General features: G+C 41.6%; 1 protein-coding gene across 1 annotated transcript in view; it reads left to right on the top strand.

Annotated features, from left to right (window-relative positions):
* Positions 1-21,835, top strand: part of LOC137380783 (adenylate cyclase type 1-like) — a 430,168-nt gene that overhangs the window by 328,169 nt on the left and 80,164 nt on the right. The window contains exons 13-15 of the mRNA XM_068053137.1: positions 4,167-4,256; positions 9,484-9,740; positions 10,342-10,468. Coding sequence (XP_067909238.1) covers positions 4,167-4,256; positions 9,484-9,740; positions 10,342-10,468 — 474 coding nt within the window. The remainder of the gene's footprint in view (positions 1-4,166; positions 4,257-9,483; positions 9,741-10,341; positions 10,469-21,835) is intronic.

Below are 21,835 nucleotides of genomic sequence, written 5' to 3'. Positions count from 1 at the left end.
AATGTGGAACTTGCTACCACAAGGATTATTTAAGGTGAATAGCATAGATGCATTTAAAGGAAAGTTAGATAGGTACATGAGGGAGAAAGGAATAGAAGGATATGTTGGATGAAGTAAGGCAGATGATGTGTAAACACTGGCATTGACCTATTGGGTGAAATGACCTGTTTCTTTCCTGTAAATACTGTGCAATGTCAGACACCAAGAGATTCTACATCCAGTCATTTACTGTACTAAGTTACCACAGGCGTCTTATGAAATCCTGTTGAGACAATCATCTTTGACAACTCTGCATGACTCACATGGAAATGTCACAAGGTTTTGTTTAAGAGCAATAGCTTCACTTGTGATTGTGATTGAAGTGGAAAAAGATTTACTCAAATTGGATGAAAAGAAGGTGGAAAGCCACCTTTTGGGACTGACAGGAGAGCAGTGATTTTTATCTTATTGGGGTAGAAGGAACAGCCAATACACTGCAGGTTTAAATTTAAAAAAGATAGATGGAGCTTCTAGACTGATGGGGATTGATGAGATAAAGGAGAAAGGGAATCATTATCACAGCTGAGAACAATTAAGAAGGGATGACAGATAATTAAGATTTGAGAGGAGAAAGATATACCAAGAATTATTAAAATCCAGCAAACCTCTACATGGATCACAGTAATTGAAAACTCAGATTTTCCTCTGATGGTTTTCTGGTGAGAAAGCACCAAACTCTGCTTCCACCCATCAGTATAACTCCTCCCGGGTCTAGCCCAGATCATAGCACCATCATTATATTTCTGGTGGCATCCTGGCACTGTTAGAACCCTCTATAGATAGTCTTTCTTCAGTGCTGCTACAGCTGCTGATAGGGCCAAGGCAGCTGTAATACATCAGTAACAGTGTAGCTCACTGGAAGGTCTGAGGCTGGTACCTCTTCAGGGCACCAAACCAGCATTTTTTTAATTCACAAGATGTGGGTGTTGCCAGCAAGGCCAGCATTTATTGCCCATCTGTAATTGTCCTTGAGAAGGTGGTGGGGAGCTGCCACCTTCAATACAACTGAGTGGCTTGCTAAGCATTTAAGAGTCAACCACATTACTATGGGTCTGGAGTTATATAGAGGCTAAATTGGGTAAGGACAGTAGATTTACTTCCCTAAATGACATTAGTGAACCAGTTGGCTTTTTACAACTATCCTGGAGTTTTATGACTTTTCATTCCTCAGCTATCATTGTCCGATTTGAATTTATAGCTTCCAGATTACAAGCCCAGTAATATAATCACTATGCTACCACAGTTCCTTTCTAACAGTTTGAAACTCTTCAGGTGATGTTCCATGATTCCCTCTATGTGATTTCCTTAAGTGAAGTACAGTAATTCTCATCCTTGTGGGTCTGCAGCTCTTGATGGGCGCACATGTGATTGGTCTGCTTGCTTCTCCTCCCTGGCATCAACTTCCTCCTTAAGGTATACCCATACACAAAGAGAAAAGGAGGATGTGTTAGCATTAGCTATACAGCTATTGGTTTTAAATACATTAGCAAGGCCATGCATTGCCTTACAGCAGACAGACAGATGGAGTTGCCGATAGTTATTGATTATTTTGATAGGAACTAACACTCAATTTGCAGTGAACAATTGGCATCAAGGTCTCAATGGCCTTCATCTCAATTATTCAAGGGCTAATACATGTCTGATGCAGGTTCTCTTATAAAGATTATGACCAGTCTACTCCTAGAAAATAGAGTCATGGAGTCATTTACTGCACAGAGGGAGGCCATTCAGCTCATCGAGTCTATGCCAGCTCTCACTAGAGCAATCCAATCAGTCCTATTCCCTGCTCGATTCCTGTAGCCCTGCAAGTTTATTTCCTACATGTGCCCATCCAATTTCCTTTTGAAATCATTGATTGTCTCCACCTCAACAACCTTTGTGGTTAACGAGTTCTAGATCATTACCACTTGCCGCATAAAAACGTTCTTCCTCTAATTCCCCCTGCGTCTCTTACCCAAAGCCTTCAATCTGTGTTCCTTTGTCCTTGTATCATCAGTTAATGGGAACAGTTTTTACTTGCCCAACTTATCTAAGCCTGTCATTATCTTGTACACCTCTATTAAATCTCCCCTCAATCTCCTTTGCTTCAAGGAGAACGATCGCTGCGTTTCTAACCTTGTAACTAAAATACCCCATCCCCGGAACCATTCTGGTAAATCTCCTCAGCACCATCTCAAGGACCCTCACATCCTTCCAAAAGAACTGGAAGCAATACTCTAGTTGGGGCCTAACCAGAGCTTTATAAAGGTTCACCATAACTACCCTGCTTTTGTACTTTATGCCTCTATTTATGAAGCCCAAGATCCATATACTTTGCTAACCACTCTCTCAGTATGCTCTGCCACCTTCAAAGATCGGTGCACATGCATCCCCAGGTCCCTCTGTTCCTGCACAATCTTTAGAACTGTGCCATTAAGTCTATATTGTCCCTCCTTATTCCTTCTGCCAAAATGCATAACCTTACACTTGACTGTATTAAATTCCATCTGCCACTTGACTGTCCATTCTTCTAATCTATCTATGTCCTGTTGGAGGGCGTTCATATAATCCCCAAATGCTTTCAACATTAGCAGTGAAGACACGGTGTGATAGCACGTTCAGTGTCCATTACCCCTATAATTGAGAACATGAAAGAAGCCTTTGAGTGAGTGAACAAGTTTTGTGAGTGGAAGAAAGCCTTGGTCTTTCCCAGACAACAAGTTAGAGCAGCACTGTTACTGACATATTAGTGAATGTTGAGACCAATACTTTCCAGACTGCATTGCTGATGTGGCATCATACTGTGGGCTGAGTATCTACTGCATGCATAGTGCAAACATTCCTTGTAGTGAGCACCATTTACTGAAGTTTACATTGGTATTCTTCCTCAGTGCTGAGAACCTTTTGTCTATTTAATTCATGATTTTTTGATATGGAACCCTACATTCGCTCTGTTCACCACCTTTACTCACTGCACTAGGTGGCTGTGCCTTCAGTTGCCTAGGCCCTAAGCTCTAGAATTCCCTGCCTAAACCTCTCTGCCTCCCTAACTCACTTTCTTTCTTTAAGATATTCCTTAAGACCAAGCTTTTGGTCCTAATCTCTCCTTATGTGTCTCTTTGTCATATTTTGTTATGTAATGCCTCTGTGAAGCATGTTGGGACATTTTATTGCATTAAAGGCGCAATGTAAATACAAATTGTTGTTGTTATTGTGGCTAAGTCATGCTTGCTGCACAGTAGTTCTGCTAAAAGGGCTCCCAATGCCTCAAAATTATTACTTTCCTGAGTGCTACCTCATGCAGCCTTTCTTCAGTGAAAATAATAGTTCCTGCAGCTCCGAAACAATTTCCTTTACACAATCGTCATCCTCTATCAAAAAATGTATAGCACATCAAGAGGCCTTTAAAAGCTGCTGCACGATTGTTTTCATACCCCCAGCCCCCAGGGTGACTCAGTACTACCTATACAAATAAAACTTGATCTAACTATTTAAATGAATTGGCTACATTGACTCCAGGGCATTGGTCCAGCACAGGTGTGCCTGTAAGTGCAAATGATTTCTTGCCTTGATTGTGGAAATGTCCCTAATGGAACTATTTGTTTTGTCATGGTGAGCCAGAGCATATACTGTCTTATAAAGATAGGAGTATGATATCAGGTACTGTGAAATGTATTATTCTGCTGTGAAGTGACAGCAGAGTGTTTAACATGTCTGTAACATCCCAAGATTAATTAGAGGCTAATTTCTCTTGGAGAAAGTTTAATTTCAGAGTTCAAATACAGTGAGTTTTTTTGAAGCTGTGGAAGGTTCTCTCTGAATTTTAATATTTAGCTTCCTTTGCCTTTCGGGGTGATTCTGTGATCTTATGCTTCCAACAGGGAATCACATTTGCATAGGTCAGAGAATCAGGACTATAGTGTTCTAAGCCCTACTTTCTATCTCTATCAGTGCTTCCTGCACTGTGCCAGGAGTGAGGGATCACAGAATTACAGATTGTCTTATGCTTTACTCTTAAAATGTAACAGAAAAATTTGCATTTATGACAATTGAAGTCTGACAAACGCATCACTAATGTTAAGTAAGAACGTTATATTGAAATATCTCACAAGGGTCATTTTGTGAAATATAATTGATTACCTCTTTAGTGTTTTCCAGGGTGCCTGACAATACAAATTCGAACAATAATCTGCGTCTTTATAGTGGTCTTGACTTATTCTGTTGCCCAGGGATGTGTGGTAAGCAAATGTCATACTAATTTAACCTTTTAATTACATCAAATGCCTATCTGCATGAACAATGGCTTTTGGCAATGAATGTAAATCCTGTTATGAAAACTGTAGAGTCATTATGACACAGAAGGCCAGCATTTGGCCTATTGAGTCCATGTTGACACTCTCTAGAGCAGTCCAATCAGTCCCATTCCGTCGCTCTATCCCCGTAGCCCTGCAAGTTTATTTCCCTCAAGTGCCTATCCAATTCCCTTTTGAAATCGTTCATCGTTTCCACTTCCACCACCCTTGTAGGCAGTGAGTTCCAGGTCATTATCGCTCGCTGCATAAAAGAGTATTTCCTCATATCCCCTCTGTGTCTCGTACCCAAAACCTTAAATCTGTGTCTCATTGTTCTTGTACCATCAGCTAATGGGAACAACTTTTCTTTGTCCACCTTATTGAAACTTGTCATAATCTTGTACACCTCTATCAAATCTCCCCTCAACCTCCTTTACTCCAAGGAGAACAACCCCAGCTTCTCCAACCTAACCTTGTAGCTAAAATCCTTCATCTCCAGAACCTGAAACTGAGCAACATTACTTTCCAGGTTTCTATTTTGGTCATTTGAGACATTGGTACACATAGATTTCTGTTGAATTATCTGTGTTTAGGATGCTGTTTAACTACCTATAGATGGGACTCCATCCCAATGGCTCAAAGGGGCCTCCCATACAGATTGGAAATGAGGTTTAATCTCAGCCAGGGCAGTGCTATATGTGGTTTCAGTGCCTTTAGATTTAAAAAAAGAGAAAATCAGGAAGAATTTCTGCTCCTAGTTGCTACACAGTACTCTTACTGGAAATATTGACTGGATGAGGGAGGATTGTTGGCCAGAACACCAGGAGACCAGTGGAATTGCAACTGTATGGATGTCATGTGTGACAGAATTAGGTCTGGTGAAATGTCCTCACAAATGTGTGAGCCTTTACAATGAGTGCTGACACTCAAGGGTCTTACATGAATAATGGCTTGCAACATGAAGTTATCAAGGAGACTTCATACAAGCAGAACTAAAACCTAACAATGAGTCAGTGGCCCCAGAATTCTGGGGGGTCCATCTCCACTGGCAGAACTGGTGAAGTGGACTCCCATTGCACACAAAGAAACTTGCAAACTTTAGCCTGCTCTGCTCTGCTTTTGCGGTCTTGGAGGACCCGTAAATCAGCTTCTCAGAAATTACTTCTGCCACCACTTGATTGAGGTTAACAAAAGACCAGCGACATCGTTACGAGCTCAGTTGAGACCATTAACTTTAATAACAAGCGATATGAACTCCCCTGACCAATTAAAGAATCGCACAACAGGATTCCACGTTTTAAGACTTTTACAATAACAACTAGACTAAAAGCCAACATTAACTAGATAGTACTTAGTAAGGAGCGAATACATTAAATTACAGAGAAAGGTATTTCCCATGAACTTATTAAAACACTTGGAAATTCCACACCACATTTATACATTACACTGTGTTCTCATCACATCGGTATCTTTGCAGTTAAAAGTCCCAAACTCCTCCCAGTTGCAATAGGTTGGATCTCCCAGTGTCCTTAACAATGCCAATGCCCTCTTCACTTACTTCTTCCGAGCACACTTGACTGGTCCTATGTTACTAAGGCAATTTCTGGTGACCCTGTTGGTCTTTTCTACTCCGCAAACCTCGAATCTTCGAACCGGGTTCAAATCATAGCAGCCTTTTGCTGTATCAGTGTTCTGAGAGCAGCTGTTTTCTCTCTATCTCTTCTAAGGCTGCCCCTGCTGGTTTCTTCATGTCTTACTTTCTTGCTTACAGCCTGTTAGACTTAGGAAAGCTTATTGAATTTATCCAGAATCAAAAGTCAATAGTCGTTTTCCTTTTACAATATTTATAGTCCATAAGTTTCCCCTCATCAAAACCACCTGGGCCTTCCTTTGTTTACAGGTGTTAACAATTGCAACTCAGATTTGCATTTTCCAAGCCACTGGCTCCCTGTTTACGATCTGAGAGTCTGGGAGAGCGAAACCCATTGTCCTTTCAGGTGTTACAACTTTGTACTCTGCTTTTAAAATGGTCTTTGATCTGGGTTCCTTGTTTGCATGTCAACCAAGATCCCTAGCTTGTCTCTGGGCTGGATTTTGTTGAGTTCCCGTCATCGGGCTCCGTGCCGGGGCGGGGTGCCAGAAGGTCGGAGTGGCAGCGGCCCGCTATGGAGCCTGACGCTGGGAATGATGGGCCCGATCGTCCTGGCAGCAGATAAGGTCTGTGGCGGCATATCCGCCACTCCGTGACTGGACGCAGATTTCAATATCCAAATCAGCTATTTAAATACATTTAAATGGAAGCCAGAGTGATCCTACCAGCAGTTCTGGATCTTTCGAGCGACATGCGGCACTCCCGAGCCTTCACTTTCCTGTCCAGGGAAAGCTGGTACCACCGAGGTAGGGAAGGGGGGAGCTCTGCATTTGTAGTGAAGTGAGGGGGCGAAGGGTTGAACTCTGTACTTAGGTCAGTTGGGTGGGGTGGGGTGAAAGGGGTCAACTCTGCATTTAGTGCAGTTGGGATGGAAAAGGGGTAATCAGAGCTTTTCTGGTGTAGTTGGGGGGGGCGCAGGGGAGATGGGTCAAATTTTATTTTTTGTTGCAGTTAGGCGGGGGTGGACGGGGTCAACTTTGATCTGTCAACGTAGGCCTGGCAGCCCTTTAAAAATGACGCCACGGCTGTACAGAAACGAGCGATGCCATTGACGGTGTCACTGAGGCAGCTCCCACCACATGAGTTACGAGGAGGAGGCAGCTGCCCCGCATATTACAATAAACCACCGGGCTGAAAATCACGGTGGCATGGCAGTGCGCGGCCCATGCAGGCAGGCTGCCATTTTTATCGAACTGGGCAGGCTGGCCGGCACAAAAACAAAATTCAGCCCTTGGTGTGAGGTCACATGACTCCTCCAAATCCATTTTACACTGCATTAAAAATCACAGTTTTTAAAACATAACCATACTACAAAGTCCAGTGCTCATAACAACATCTAGATAAGTTGGAATGATATGCAGCTCCCTGAACTTTACATGCTGCACCGTTAATCAGATGTTAACTTAATAACTACTGTTACGACTGAGGTGGGAGGAGTGCATTGTTTATTCTAGTTCCATTTCTCCACGGGTCACAACATATATTTAAATTTTTTCCCACTTACCGATGCGATCAATGATCGACTCTATTTTTATCCCAGAATAAAACTCACCAACCAGGTTTCTTTAATAAACAGCAAAATTATCAGTTTATTGTAAAACAAGTTTTAACCCTTAATGAATTAAAGCATAAACACACAGATTGAAATATTAAAGTTCACTTTTTAACTTATCTCCTCACACACACACACCAGGAAAAATAACAGGGATTTGCATTTTAGAGCTCCATTACAAAAAAGAAACAGACAAAAAACACTTAGGTTAAATACTTGCTAATTCATGAAGAAGAAAGAGAAGATATGGAAAGATGTCCTTTGTTTTGGTTTGGCATCCCAAATGCATATGGAAGGCTGTCACTGGGATCTTCCTAGAATAGTTCTTATCAGGCGATGTTGAAGATCAGTTTGTGTAGGCTTTCAGGAAATACAGCAACAGAGGTTTCAGACACAGGCCTTACAGGAGGAATGCAGCCACAGTTTCAGTCTGCTTCTTACACTTACTTTTCAGCTCCTCGAGAGATGGAAAACTGTCAGGCTTTTTCCAAACTGCTGGAACAGACTGAGTTGGGGTGGTTTGTTCTTCTTGGCAAGTTTTCTCCAACTGTCTTTTCAAACCATTGTCCATAGCAAAACCATAAGCAATGTCACAAGTGACAAGCCTCCTGACCTCTATAAACCTTGACCTTCACTTCTCTGCAAGCATCTTTCCCCAAGTCAAAAACAACCCCTGCTGAGTAATTATCTGCCGACAAGTGCCTTCCAATAATTGACTGCTTTCAAGCTCAGTCCAAAAACCTCCCTTAAAAAAACACACACACAAAGTTCCAGCATCTATGGAATCTTTTCAGTTTTGAAACACAAATCTTCAAAATTTACCAAGGAAAAGGAAGCACTCGTAACACTACACTAATATATCATTAACTTCCATGGTTTTCAATTGTCCTTTTTCACAATGTTTTCAAGTGCTCATTCTGTATTCATTTGTTATTTTTTTTCACAGAACTTTCCTTTGAGGATTTCTCAATGTTTATATTCCATAGTCGACAGGAGAAGTGGAACAAGGGGAGAAAGTGGGAGTAACATTGTGGGATAAGAATTGTTATAGCTCTAGAGCAGTAATGTCCTTCAGATAAGACATGAAATTAAGGTGCTGCCTCTCTGTTCAGGTAGATCCCAAGGCAATAAATTGAAGAGAAGTGTCCTGATGAATATTCCTTCCTTAACCAGAAAAATAACTGGATTAACTAGTCAGCTACATCACAGATGTTTGTGGGGAATCATACCAACAACATTACTGCAGTTTCCTTTAATAACAACAGTTGCTGAATTTCAAAATGTAATTCATTTTGTGAAACACTTTGAAACACAAAATAAGGCATTAAATAAGTGCATATTGTGACTTAAGCTTGATGACATTGTGATCAGTGTTCCTTAGTAGAGATAGCATGGGGACACATTTCAACTTGACCACCTTGGCAATATGTGTTAGAATGGATTGCCCATCCGTTGTAGAACTCATCAAATTTTCATGCCATTTAATTCAACATCATGTGAACTCAAATTGAAGCTCTGACATATCCCTTTTGTTGAGGTCTTGATCAATGGATTAAGTCCTTAAACTAGTGGAGCATCTATCCAGTCCTCGGTTTATAATTCACTAATCTAATTTCAATGACTTCTGCCTGGGTCATGCAAATCCACTTGTAGTGGAGGTTTAGAATATTCAGCTTCATAACTCTTTCCTTTAATAGATAAGTGGCAAAACTTCAGAATTTTTTTTAGCCACCATGTATATCATTAGTGGAGAACAAGAACAGCAAAAGTACAAGCCAATAATTAGCAAGTAAGTGTCTTCTAAAGTATGAAGGTGTTCATTGCTTTAAACATTCCATTTCTTCACAGATTGTAATGTACTAAGACAAAGGAAACAGTCATTTCTTATTATAAAATTGTACTTTAAGTAGTCTTAGGATTTTTAAAGGGAAAAATGGCAATCCTTGTTACTTTATTGTGTTTTTACACAGGTTGGCTGCATGCCTTGGTTATGGACTACCAACTCTAGCAGCACCATTGTTATTATTGCCCCTGATGGACTCAATAAAACGATGACTGAATTGCCCTGTGATGCAGCCCATTATGCTTTTCTTGCTTGTGTTGTCGGAACACTAAGTCTTGCAATATTCCTGCGCATATCTTCATTACCAAAAATGATCCTACTACTCATCGTCACTATTTTGTATATAGTAGTTTTTGAGATTAGCGGATACAGAAGAGCAATGGGGTAAGTATTTAAATATTTCAAGATACTATCAATTTAGCTTCATATTACATCTATAGCTTATCCGAATGATATATTTATCAATGTTATAAATTAAACAGTGTGTGTAAGTTAAGTTTGCAGTAGATTAGATTATGTTATGAATAATGATTAAAAGGACAGAATATTTTTTCTTGTTATGTAGTGTTCCATACAAACCTGTATTGGGCAAGTAAAAGCACCACACTCTTACAGTTAAGAGAAGAGAAAAATACAGATGCTGTTCACTAAAAGCATGTTTATTTTTCACTACATATAGAACCCTCAGCTGTTCTGTGTGGTCAATCAGGCATGTTTAAAAATAGGCCTTAAAACGTCACTGACTGTAATTTCCAGAATAATCCATATAGCTAGTTCAAGGATTTGTTTATTGCTCTTATACCTGCCAGATATGTATTTAGCAAATGGGATCCTTAGATTTGTTCTAACCAAAGAAATTTAATTCATTATTTGTAATGGAGAGGTTCTATATTAATTTCTTGTACACAATATATTTCTCATCTGATGAGTAGTTGATACTGAATGGTTTTAATAAATTTGTTTTATGTTCTGTTCATTTCTGAAGACGTGGCTCATTTTATATAAGAGGATATGAATCTATTTTGGCAATCCTGCTTTTCTCTTGTGCTCTTGCACTTCACTCCAGACAGTTGGACCTAAAGTTACGTTTAGACTACCTCTGGGCAGTACAGGTAAGCTATAAAACTGTTACCTGTTTTTGAACTCAATGAAACTCAATGGGAGAAAGGAGATAAACGTATCCATAAGAGAAAATCTTAAATACTGGAAATGTGAAATAGAAAAAAAAATGTACAATTACATCAAAAACAAAAACAGCTCAAACGTAATAGTCTTTTGTTTGAATTTGCTTTGAAGCTTCTTCAACTATCCTGAGATCAATAATTTAATTCTTCCTTGAATGTTTTTCACACACCTACTGTTTTATATTATGTTCGTAATAATGATTTTACAGGAACAGCACAATCAAAGGTGCAGCATCCCTAAAAAGAAATGCCCTGTTGGTAACAGTGAATGAATAGGATTGGAAACATAATGTTGCAATAAAGTGCATACATCTCTTACCAATGGGTTTTTATTTGGGGCCTTTGTAAATAAATGGAATTGATCTATAAGAGATACAAGACCAGTTTTGTATTGTATAAAAGGAATTGGGACGTGTGGAAGTTAGAACTGAGATTTGCAATATTTCTGGATAATCCATAGGTTTCAGAATTTTCTGGAGGAGGGAGTAGTGTCATATAAACTGTGCCAATTCTGAATGTTGATGAATTAAAGGAAAAAAAGGAACCACTTTCTATATTCATGCAAAATTCCCAATTGTCCTCACATTTTATACAAAATTCCACTTTCTTTAGGCACTTGAGTTGCAATTTTAATGTAAGAGCTTCAATATTGCTTCCACCCGCATTTTAATTTGTAATTTAAATGGAAATGAAAATACACAAAATGCAGCACAGAAACAAGCTATTCTGCCCACCAGTCTGTGTTGACATCAACCATCCTGTTGAACACATAGTTACAATTACAGTTACTGACCCTGCTTTCTGTAGGAGGAGAAACAGTCCCGGAAGGAGGAAAGAAAAGTGACTCTGTTTTTGAGGAGACAGTGTCAACTGTGACTCAGTTGGTAGCACTCTCGCCGCTGAGTTACAAAGTTCTGCATTCAACTCCGACTCCAGGGCTTGAGTACAAAAGTCAAAGCTGATGCTCCAGTGCAGTACTGGGGGAGTGCTGCACTGTCAGAGGTGCCGTCTTTCAGATGAGACGTTAAACCAAAGCCCCATCTGCTTACTCGGGTGGATGCAAGATATTCCACGGCACTATTTCAAAGAAGAGCAAGGGAGTTATCCCTGGTGTCCTGGCCAATATTCATCTCTCAATCAACATCACAAAAACAGATTATGGTCATTATCACATTGTTGTTTGTGGGAGTTTGCTGTGCGCATACTGTCTGCTGTGTTTTCTGCATTACAACAGTGACTACACTTCAAAAGTACTTCATTGGCTGTAAGAGATGTCTGGTGGTCGTGAAAGACACTATATAAATGCAAGTCATTTTTTTTGTAAACACACTCACCCAAGTCCCGAAACCAGTATTTGGATCTCCACATAGCAAAAGTATGTTTTACCAAAGAAGCAGTAGGAAACCTGTGCCAGTTACTGCAAGATGATGTGCCCAGACAGCTCTGCCCATGGCTGTAAAAGTGATGACTGCACTCAGCTTTTATGCCACAGGCTCATTTCAAGCAGTCACTAAGGATCTGTGCAATAACACTCAGGGTGTTCACCAGCGATATATCCATCAGATACATTTCCTAGGAGAGCTGGGGAATATATCCAATCTGGCTAGAATGAGATAGGGCAAAGCAGTAAGAGAAGTGGCAAGTACTGTCACTGCCATTTCCCTCCACATGGCGCATGAGACACTTTTCTGAAGCTTCCAGCATTGGGCATCCATTTTTCTCTCTCTCTCGCTCTCTCTCTCTCTTTCACCTTTTCTGCATTTTATCAACTTGCTTCTGCAGGTTAGCCTCATTAACATTTTCTGCTCTTTTCTACACCTTCCCCTGCCCTGCTTTCTTCTTTGAGAGTCTCTAGGTCATCTACCTGACAGCTCAGTCTTGCAATATGTTCAGTACTTCACTGCTACTCCTCAGCCTGTTTGCAATATTCCCTTCCAGACCTGTCAATCAAATTTCAGGCCCCCATCCCCTTCACCCAGTAATGTAGTCCGATGTCACATGAGTGTTGCACTACTGAAGAACTTGTGGGTATTTAAATTAGCAAACCCCACATTCTCTGGTGAACTCAAGACTGCAAGTGATCAGTAAGTGGAAGTCCTGCCTCAATTGAGGAATGCTGGTGTAGATAGTATTGTGAATTGTCAGGGTCATAGTGTGTGAGTAAATTAAGTCTTTGAATGCAGTGCAAGTTACTAAAGGCTTATACACCATTAAGTAGGTGTGTAACCTTGGTATAAAATGTTGCTTTTGTGAAGATTCATATTGTTTGAAAACAGAGAAAATGAATGGTGTAGTGGCGTCAGATACAGGCATTTTTACCTCTGGGATTTGGTTGCAAGTTCAATCTGTACCGATGGCATAAAAGTCTCCACTCCCTGATGGGTGCAAACGTGCCAAGTTTCAAGGTTTCAAAGCTTCTAGCATGCATAAGTCCCCAGAATTACATGCCTCCAATTGATTACTATTTGAAGGTCTCACTCAGAAACCATAAGGATGGTTGGATGGACAACAGAAATTACATTGGTGCTCTCTGAGGTTAATTTAAGTGTCAATGCTGCACTGAGCTATATCTGATATTGCAAAAATGAGAAAAAAATCAATACATTGGCATTTATTGGCTTTATAATTTTAAAAAAACCTTCATAAATAGAGAACATAGAGGTATGTGGGAAGTGTCAAGTTCACCACAGAGACAGCACTGGTGAGTATTAAAGCTGTTGTTCAATAGTTAAATGTTTCACAGCTCCATATCCTGTTACATAAACTAGGGAAAATCATCAGATAATAACTTTGATCTTTTTAATTATAGGACTCATTGGGAGTGTTTTATACTGCCTGTTATATCACTTGAATTAATTTAATTCTCTATTTCCCTCTCCATCTCCTAAGTTTGTAATTGGCCAATGAAGTAGCAATGGATGTCAGTAGTAAAATGGAAATTAAGAAAACAACACATCTTACTTTATGTTTTAGAAAGAGTATATGTTCCCTGTGGTTTGATTAAAATTGGTTTCTAATCCGAGAGAGAAATAAAAAGCTTGACTAGAAGTGGAGCACTAGAAGACAAATGAGAGCACGTCTTAAACTGAAATCGAGTTACTTGACAGAATGTAAAAGAACTGCATGCACTTTCATTTTAATGAAATTTTATTCTGCACATTAAGTAAGTGCCTGAATACTATCTTTATCAAGTGCTTTCTTTTTCTGTTTTCATCTTGCTTTCTGAGCATTGAGTGGGAGTGTATATAATAGCATGGTGGCTGGCTGAAGCCGTGGGAGAGAAACACTTACTAATGGTGCAAACATAGCAAACCAAAGAGGAGTTTTTTTGTAAATAGCAATCACCATTAAGTATTTACAATGTTTGGCATATTGAGGAAAGACGCATTAACTGCTAAAGGTATTGAAATGAATGTACCTATATAGGGCCAACGTGAGTACACTGGGTTAGATGGGAGGATTATTGTTGTAAAACAGCTCACTTGATGCTACTCAGCACTGAATACATACATTATTATTATTCAGCAATTTTCACAATGGCATCCACCCTTACACATGGGTAAATTAGTTTGAGATTTGTAATGCAGGAATGTTATGAATTTGATAGACTATAAACCACAAAATACAATATGTTGTAAAACCCAGATACATTTCTAAAGTACTGCAGCATCAGTGCTATGGATATTCATTATGCAAAACCTAAATACCATGTCACCTTGTTGATGATGAGTCTCACAGTACAGAGTGGCCTTGCGTTAGTTAGGTTTTGATATTTGTTGTGAATCAAAATACGCAGATAGATCTTGCACTAAGGATAGAAACTTTTTTTAAACTGTTATTAGTAAACAGTCATAAGCCTTGAGTCTCCGCTTTCAGCACAATTGCCAGTCTGGGTGAAAATTGTGCCCAAAATTGCACTAATTTTGAGAAGGGCTTTTTCCCCCTCAGGTTTCCAATTTATAAAAGGTAGGTCATGCCTGACAAACCTGATTGAATATGTTTGAAGAGGTGAGTAGAGTAGTTCACAGGGAAATGACTATGGAATATGTCTATGGGCTTGCAGAAAGCATTTGATAAACTCCCTCATAAGAGACTGTTAGGTAAGGTTGAAGCCATGGAATTGAAGGCAAATCATTAACCTGGTTAGGAAATTGGCTGAGTGGCAGGAGAACAAGAGTAGTGGTGATGAGCACACTAATTGGCGAGGTGTGACTAGTGATGTCCCACAAGGATCTGTGTTGGGGCCTCTACTATTCACCATACTTATTACCGACTTAAATGATGGGATAGAAAGCCACATATCCAAATTTGCCATTGACACAAAGCTAGGCAGCATAAAATTACAAAGAAATATTGACGGATTAAATGAACGGGCAAAACTGTAGCAAATGGGTTTTAATATAGGCAAATGTGAGGTCATCCACTTTGAACCTAAAAAGGATAGAACAAAGTACTTTCTAAATGGTGAAAAGCTGGAAACACTTGTTCCGATCAAGTGAGGAGGGGTTGAAGGGCTTCCCTTTTTTCCCTTTCCTTGTTTGACCACATGGAATGGAGAGAGGGAGAGAGAGAATGACCCCCACTTAGGGTCTGCTCATGTCAAAGTCCAGTTGCTTCTTCTCTACTACAGACAAAACACCAGCTTAAAATCACATGACAGTCTCTCAGTGATTCAAACATAGCAGTTAGCAGTATTTCTTTTTGCTGAGAGAACAGGTAGTTCCTTTAAACTTCCTGGGTTTTGGTTCTTCCTGGGAAATTAACAGACGTTTTTTCTTTCTCCTCACAAGCATTGCAGTGTAGGATACAAAGTTGCAAACTAGGTGATCATCTCAAGCTGAAAGGATGAATTTGCTGGCAGCTTGTCTTTTTAAAAATGTCTTAAAAAAAACTAATTCAGATCTCCAGCCAGTGGACCAAAGAAATTATCATTCAATATTGGAGTGTAACGTCCCCATCACGAGAAATGAAATGTGACAACAGGAACAATACATTTCATTAAGAGGCCACACATTTTTTTAAAAACTGTACACACACACTCATCAGTCTCACTGTCTTAGCCATACTTTTTTTTTGCATCCAGGATTGTGCACGAGCACAACTGGGGAGCTCTAACTGCTTTGACTGGGTTCAATTCGTTTGGGCACCAGCATACACTGAATTTCCTCGTGTATTTCTACAATATCTTCATTTCCCATTTTCTCTATATCAGTGAACTCAACCCTGGATTCAAAGTTGTTCGAAACCTTGTGAAGATCAACCAGTGCTTTTTGAACATGGTTTTTCCTGTGCTCCACCAGGCCAACAGCTTGCTTTGCAGAGCACTTTGCAAACTAACTGTCACCTAGTAAAATGGTGACTTCATTTGTGTGGATTAGATGTCCTGGCATGAATGCAAATGGGCTCACTGGCAGCATAGCATCATAAGACACTTTATCAGGCAAAGTTTTGAGCCTGCCTTGAAGTGCTTCATAGTCATTTTGCCCTTTAACCCAGTGCTGGATTTTTTTCCTTGCAGCTTGAGACCACCTATCTATTTCATCCTGCATCTCTTCCTGTTGTTCCAACTCATCCAGCCTGGACCACAATTCCTCCTCAGTTAGGATACTTGATTTACAGTCACCACCACCACCACCCTCCAAATCTATCACTAAAACCTTTTTGGGCTCAGGATTTTTCTTAGGCTTATGAACTTTTCTGTGTCTCCCTTCAGAATTTAAATCTTTAATTTCTAGGTCTTCATTCTGAATTTCCTCCCGACCCTGGGTCAGTTTCCTGGGACCCAGGCGATAGGGAATTTGTTTTATGGGAGGGGTCTCTCTTACATCCACATGGTCTACGTTTAGGGTTTTGCACCCTGGTTTGTCCCTGCAGATCCCTTTAAACGCTGGGAGTACCCTTACAGTCATAGAGTCATAGAGTTATGCAGTGCAGAAACAGGCCCTTCAGCCCATCGTGTCGTGTCTGGTCTGCGTTTAAATAGGAGAGTACGGTGTCTGATTTCCCTAATATTTCAGTGTTAGCTAACTGGATGGTAGGGGGCTCGATTTGGGAATCCTCTATGCCTCCCTCTAACCCGCCCTCACTGTCCCTTTCACCCTCCTCTCTCCTGACTGCCTGACAGACTTGTGCTTGTTTGTCCCCTTCCCAGCTGTGATACCATTTTAACATATTGATGTGGCACAGCCTTTGCTTTTTCCTATGATCTGGGGTGTCAATTATATAATTCACCTGGCGAATTCTCTTTTATTTCTCTTTCAATGGTTCTCCCTGTATTGGTAGTAGCACTAACACATGGTCTCTGGGCTGAAATGTTCTGGCCTTGACATGTTTATCCGCCTGCCTTTTCTTAGTTGTCTGGGAGGTTTTTAGGTGTTCCTGAGCCACCCCACAGGCTCTCGTGAGCCGTTCTCGGAACATGGAGATGTAATCTAACAGGGAATACTCATCCCTGGGTCCTAAAAACCTCTCCTTGATTAGTTTTAAAGGACCTCTCACCTAATGTCCATAAACTAATTCAAAGGGACTAGAGCCAGTGGACTCATTAGGTGAGTCTCTGGTAGCAAACAGAAGCAATCCCAGCCCTTTGTTCCAGTCATGGGGGTACTCATAGCAGTATGCCCTGATCATTGTCTTTAAGGTCTGGTGGTACCGCTTCAAAGCCCCTTGTGACTGTGGTGATAAGCTGAGGACTTTAGCTGGGTTATGCCCAGATTACCCATGAACTTTTGAAAAATACTGGACATAAAATTTGTGCCCTGATCTGACTGGATCTCAGCAGGCAGCCCATATCGAGTGAAGAATTGGGTTGGCCCCTCCATCACTACCTCGGCAGAAATAGTTCTTAGAGGGATATCCTCTGGAAATCGGGCAGCCACATCTATAATGGTGAGAAGCTTTTGGTAGCCCCCTTTTGTTTTTGACAGGGCTCTCACACACTCTACCAGCACTCTGCTAAATGGTTCTCCAAAAGCCGGTAGGGGAATTAGGGGTGCAGGTTTTATTGGAAGTTGAGGCTTCCCCACAACCTGGCACATGTGGCAAGTCTTACAGAACTCCACCACTTTCCTTGTGGAGTTGTGGCCAGTGAAAATGCTGTCTTATGCGGGCTTGGGCTTTTCTGATAGCAACATGTCCAGCCATTGGAATCTCATGGACTATTTTCAATATTTCCTTATGGTACCTCGGCAGCACCACTACCTGGTGAACCACTGTCCACTCTTCATCTGCAGGTCTGTGAGGAGGTCTCCACTTCCTCATCAGCACCTCATCCTTTAAAGAGTAGCACTCTGGAACTCCCTCTGCTTCAGCTTCAGTATGGTCAGTCTGTGCGTACATTTTAAACCCTGGGTCGTTTTGCTGAGCCTCGACCAAGGAAGACCTGTTTAATCCATCCTCTGGACCCTCTAGCTTCCCAAAGAAGGTTTCAGATAACCAGACAGTTGGGTCATCTGTCTGCAATGCCAGTTCAGCCTCCTCTGACTTGTTTGGCCACGGACCAAGTCACCACACAGTCAGGAGAAATGCCAGGGGGGGATTCTTTCCTGTAACTGCTCTGTCTCCCTGACCTCTTTCGGTCTCTCTAAAACCACTGGGGAGGCTACCCCTTTGCCCCACTGGATCATTACCCAGGAGCAGGTCAACCCCCTCCACAGGTAAACTAGGGACAATCCCCATGGTTACTGGTCCTGAAACAAGGTTGCACTCCAGGTGCACCCAGTAAAAAGGTATGGGCATATAATGTCCTCTGATACAGTTTACTAGCACTCAAGCATTCAATGCACTCTCTGGGGGAAAGGTCATGCCTTTTCCCAGCAGAAGGGATTGGGTGGCCCCTGTATCCCAAAGTATGACTATGGGCTTACTCACCTCACTCAAGGGGTATGGGGTCACTTTTCCTCTGGACATAAAATCCTGGTAACTCTCAGGGATTTTGTTAAGTTTTCCCACACTCTCAGAGGTAGATTTACTGAGTTTTACTGCCGCTGTTAAAGCCACAGCCTGGTCTGCTGTGCTTTCCAGCAGGACTCCTTTTCCTGCACTGGTCTGGTGTGCCCTGACTAAACCTATGGATTTTCCCCATAACTTCCACCAGTCAGTTCAAAGGTGACCTGCCTTGTTACGATGGAAACATGCAGGCTTCCGGGCATCACTCCTGTTCTCAGCACCTTCCTTTGTTTTGCCTGAGGACAGCCCCTTGTGTTTCCAGCTCTCCCTACTTGCTCATGGCTGTTCATCCTCATATCACTCTCCCACCTTCTATCCTTTTCAGGTTTTTGGAGGTGACTAGGGAAAGGTTTCTCTTGGGGTAAGGGCATGTGAATAAGTGTATAATCATCAGCCAGGATTGCTGCCTGCCTGGCTTTTGGAAACTTTTGTTCTCCACATGGTTTCTTATGGAAAGGGGAAGCAAGTTTTTGAACTTCTCGAGGAGGATAACGTCTTTGAGGTTTTCATAGGTGGACTCTATCTTAAGTGCCCATATCCATCGGTCAAAAGCGAGTTGCTTTATCCTTTTGATGTAACTTGGTTCCAGCTGCTTTTGGAGGGTTCATAACGTTTGGCGGTATGCCTCTGGTACCAGCTCGTATGCACTCAGGATAGCATTTTTAGTCATCTCATAATCTGATGAACTCTCATCACACAACAATGAATAAACCTCATGGGCTTTTCCTGTCAGTTTGCTTTACAATAACAGTGTCCAGTTCTCTGCTGGCTACTTCAACTGTTTTGCAGGTTTATCAAACAGATGAAAAATACTTCCACATCCCCCTCATTGAACTTTGGTATCAATTGGGAGAACATTAAGAGCTTAGCACCCAGTCCTGAGCTAGGGATAACTCCCTCACTAGCGGTGCCTTCACTGGTACATTGGGTCAGTTTGAGCTGCCTTAACTCCCTTTGGAAAGCTTTTTTTTCCTTTTCATCCCCTTTTTCTCTTTCTTCCCTTTCTTTTTCTCCCTCCCTTTCTTTTTCCCTTTACTGGAATTCTAACTCCTCTTTCTCTCTCTTGAAAGCTCTTTCTTTTTCTTGGAATTCTAATTCTAATCTCCTCTGTTCTAGTTGTACCTTAACTCATGTTAGTTTGTCTGTTTCAGATTCTATGCCTGTCTCTGGTTCTTCAGTGTAAATTTTAAAATGATTGGCCAGAAGTTTTAGGATTTTAGGTTTCCTAGCTTTTGGATAGATAGTAATAGCTAATTGCCCAGCTACATTCCTCAACTCTTCAACAGATGGGGCTTTTAACCTGGTCCAAGTTACTTCACTCTGTTCTAGGAAGGTACTGGCCTCAAATATGGACATTTTAGTACTCTAGCATTGAAAACTACAAGAAAACCTGTATTGAAGTTTTTAAATTATTACTAGGAATCAATTTGGTTTCTCGTTTCCAATTTCTGGTTTGATCCCAGACGTAAGCCCCCACACAGAGGTGAGGTGAGAGTGACTGCCCTTGATATCAAGGCAGCATTTGACCGAGCATGGCATCAAGGAGCCCTAGCAAAACTAAGGTCAATGGGAATCAGGGGGAAAACCCTCCGCTGGCTGGAGGCATACCTAGTGCAAAGGAAGATGGTTGTGGTAGTTGGAGGTCAATCATCTGAGCTCCAGGACATCACTGCAGGAGTTCCTCAGGGTAGTGTCCTAGGCCCAACCATCTTCAGCTGCTTCATCAATGATCTTCCTTCAATCATAAGGTCAGAAATGGGGATGTTCGCTGATGATTGCACAATGTTCAGCACCATTCGTGACTCCTCAGATACTGAAGCAATCCGTGTAGAAATGCAGTAAGACTTGGAAAATATCCAGGCTTGGGCTGATAGGTGGCAAGTAACATTCGCGCCACACAAGTGCCAGGCAATGACCATCTCTAACAAGAGAGAATCTAACCATCTCCCCTTGACATTCAATGGCATTACCATCGCTGAATCCCCCACTATCAACATCCTAAGGGCTACCAATGACCAGAAACTGAACTGGAGTAGCCATATAAATACCGTGGCTGCAAGAGCAGGTCACAGGCTATGAATCCTGCAGCGAGTAGCTCACCTTCTGACTCCCCAAAGCCTGTCCACTATCTACAAAGCATGTCAGGAGTGTGATGGAATACTCTCCACTTGCCTGGATGGGTGCAGCTCCAACAACACTCAAGAAGCTCGACACAATCCAGGACAAAGCAGCTCGCATGATTGGCACCCCATCTGCAAACATTCACTCCCTCCACCATCAACGCACAGTGGCATCAGTGTTTACCATCTACAAGATGCACTGCAGCAATGCACCAAGACTCCTTAGACAGCACCTTCCAAACCCGCGACCTCTACCAATTAGAAGGACATGCAAATGCATGGGAACACCAACACCTGCAAGTTCCCCTCCAAGTCACACACCATCCTGACTTGGAACTATATCGCTGTTCCTTCACTGTCGCTGGGTCAAAATCCTGGAACTCCCTTCCTAACAGCACTGTGGGTGTACCTACCCCACATGGACTGCAGCGGTTCAAGAAGGCAGCTCACCACCACCTTCTCAAAGGCAATTAAGGATGGGTAATAAATGCTGGCCTGGCCAGCGATGCCCACATCCCATGAATGAATAATAAAAAAAATTCTGTTGGGGTCAAGTGAGGAGGGGTCGAAGGGCTTCCCTCATTTCCCTCTCCTCGTTTGACCATGAAAGGTTTAATTCCTTCTTAAAGTGGATCTACTGGCCAATTCAGTAGGTACTTATGTGCTGTGATAATAACAAGAACCAATCGGACAGGTTTTCTTGAGTTAACAAAGAAAGAGGCTATCTTTATTGTACCTAAAATGAACTAAAAAAAGTAAAAAAAAACAATGCGGCAACTTTTACTCTGACACACACACTAGAAGGTTACACACACACAAATAGGTCACAGAGAGGCGAAAGGTAGATTGGTTGATTTAGAGTCCATAAAAAGGTATACAGTCTGTGAAGTTTGGTAATTCGGCTGGCTTCTAGCTGAATTTCGTGGTCCTGTGGCTTTTAGCTTGATCGTGTGTCTTGGAGATAGCGATGTGGATGATTTCCTCCAATGGGGTTTCTGATTGTAGCTGGAGTATGCAAACATGGTCAGTCAACAAGCAGGATTTGAAAGGTTTCAAGCTGGAATAGCGAGAGAGCGGGACCCCCACTTGAGGTCTTGCTCATGTCAGAGTCCAGTTGCTTCTCCTCTGCTGCAGAGAAAACACCAGCTTAAAACCACAGATGGGGAGGGGCTTGTCACATGACAGTCACTCAGTGATTCAAACATAGCAGTATTTCTTCTTATCGCTG

This window comes from Heterodontus francisci, chromosome 2 (genome assembly GCF_036365525.1).
Source record: "Heterodontus francisci isolate sHetFra1 chromosome 2, sHetFra1.hap1, whole genome shotgun sequence".
Taxonomy (NCBI): domain Eukaryota; kingdom Metazoa; phylum Chordata; class Chondrichthyes; order Heterodontiformes; family Heterodontidae; genus Heterodontus; species Heterodontus francisci.
This window is presented reverse-complemented; position numbering and strand designations above follow the sequence as displayed.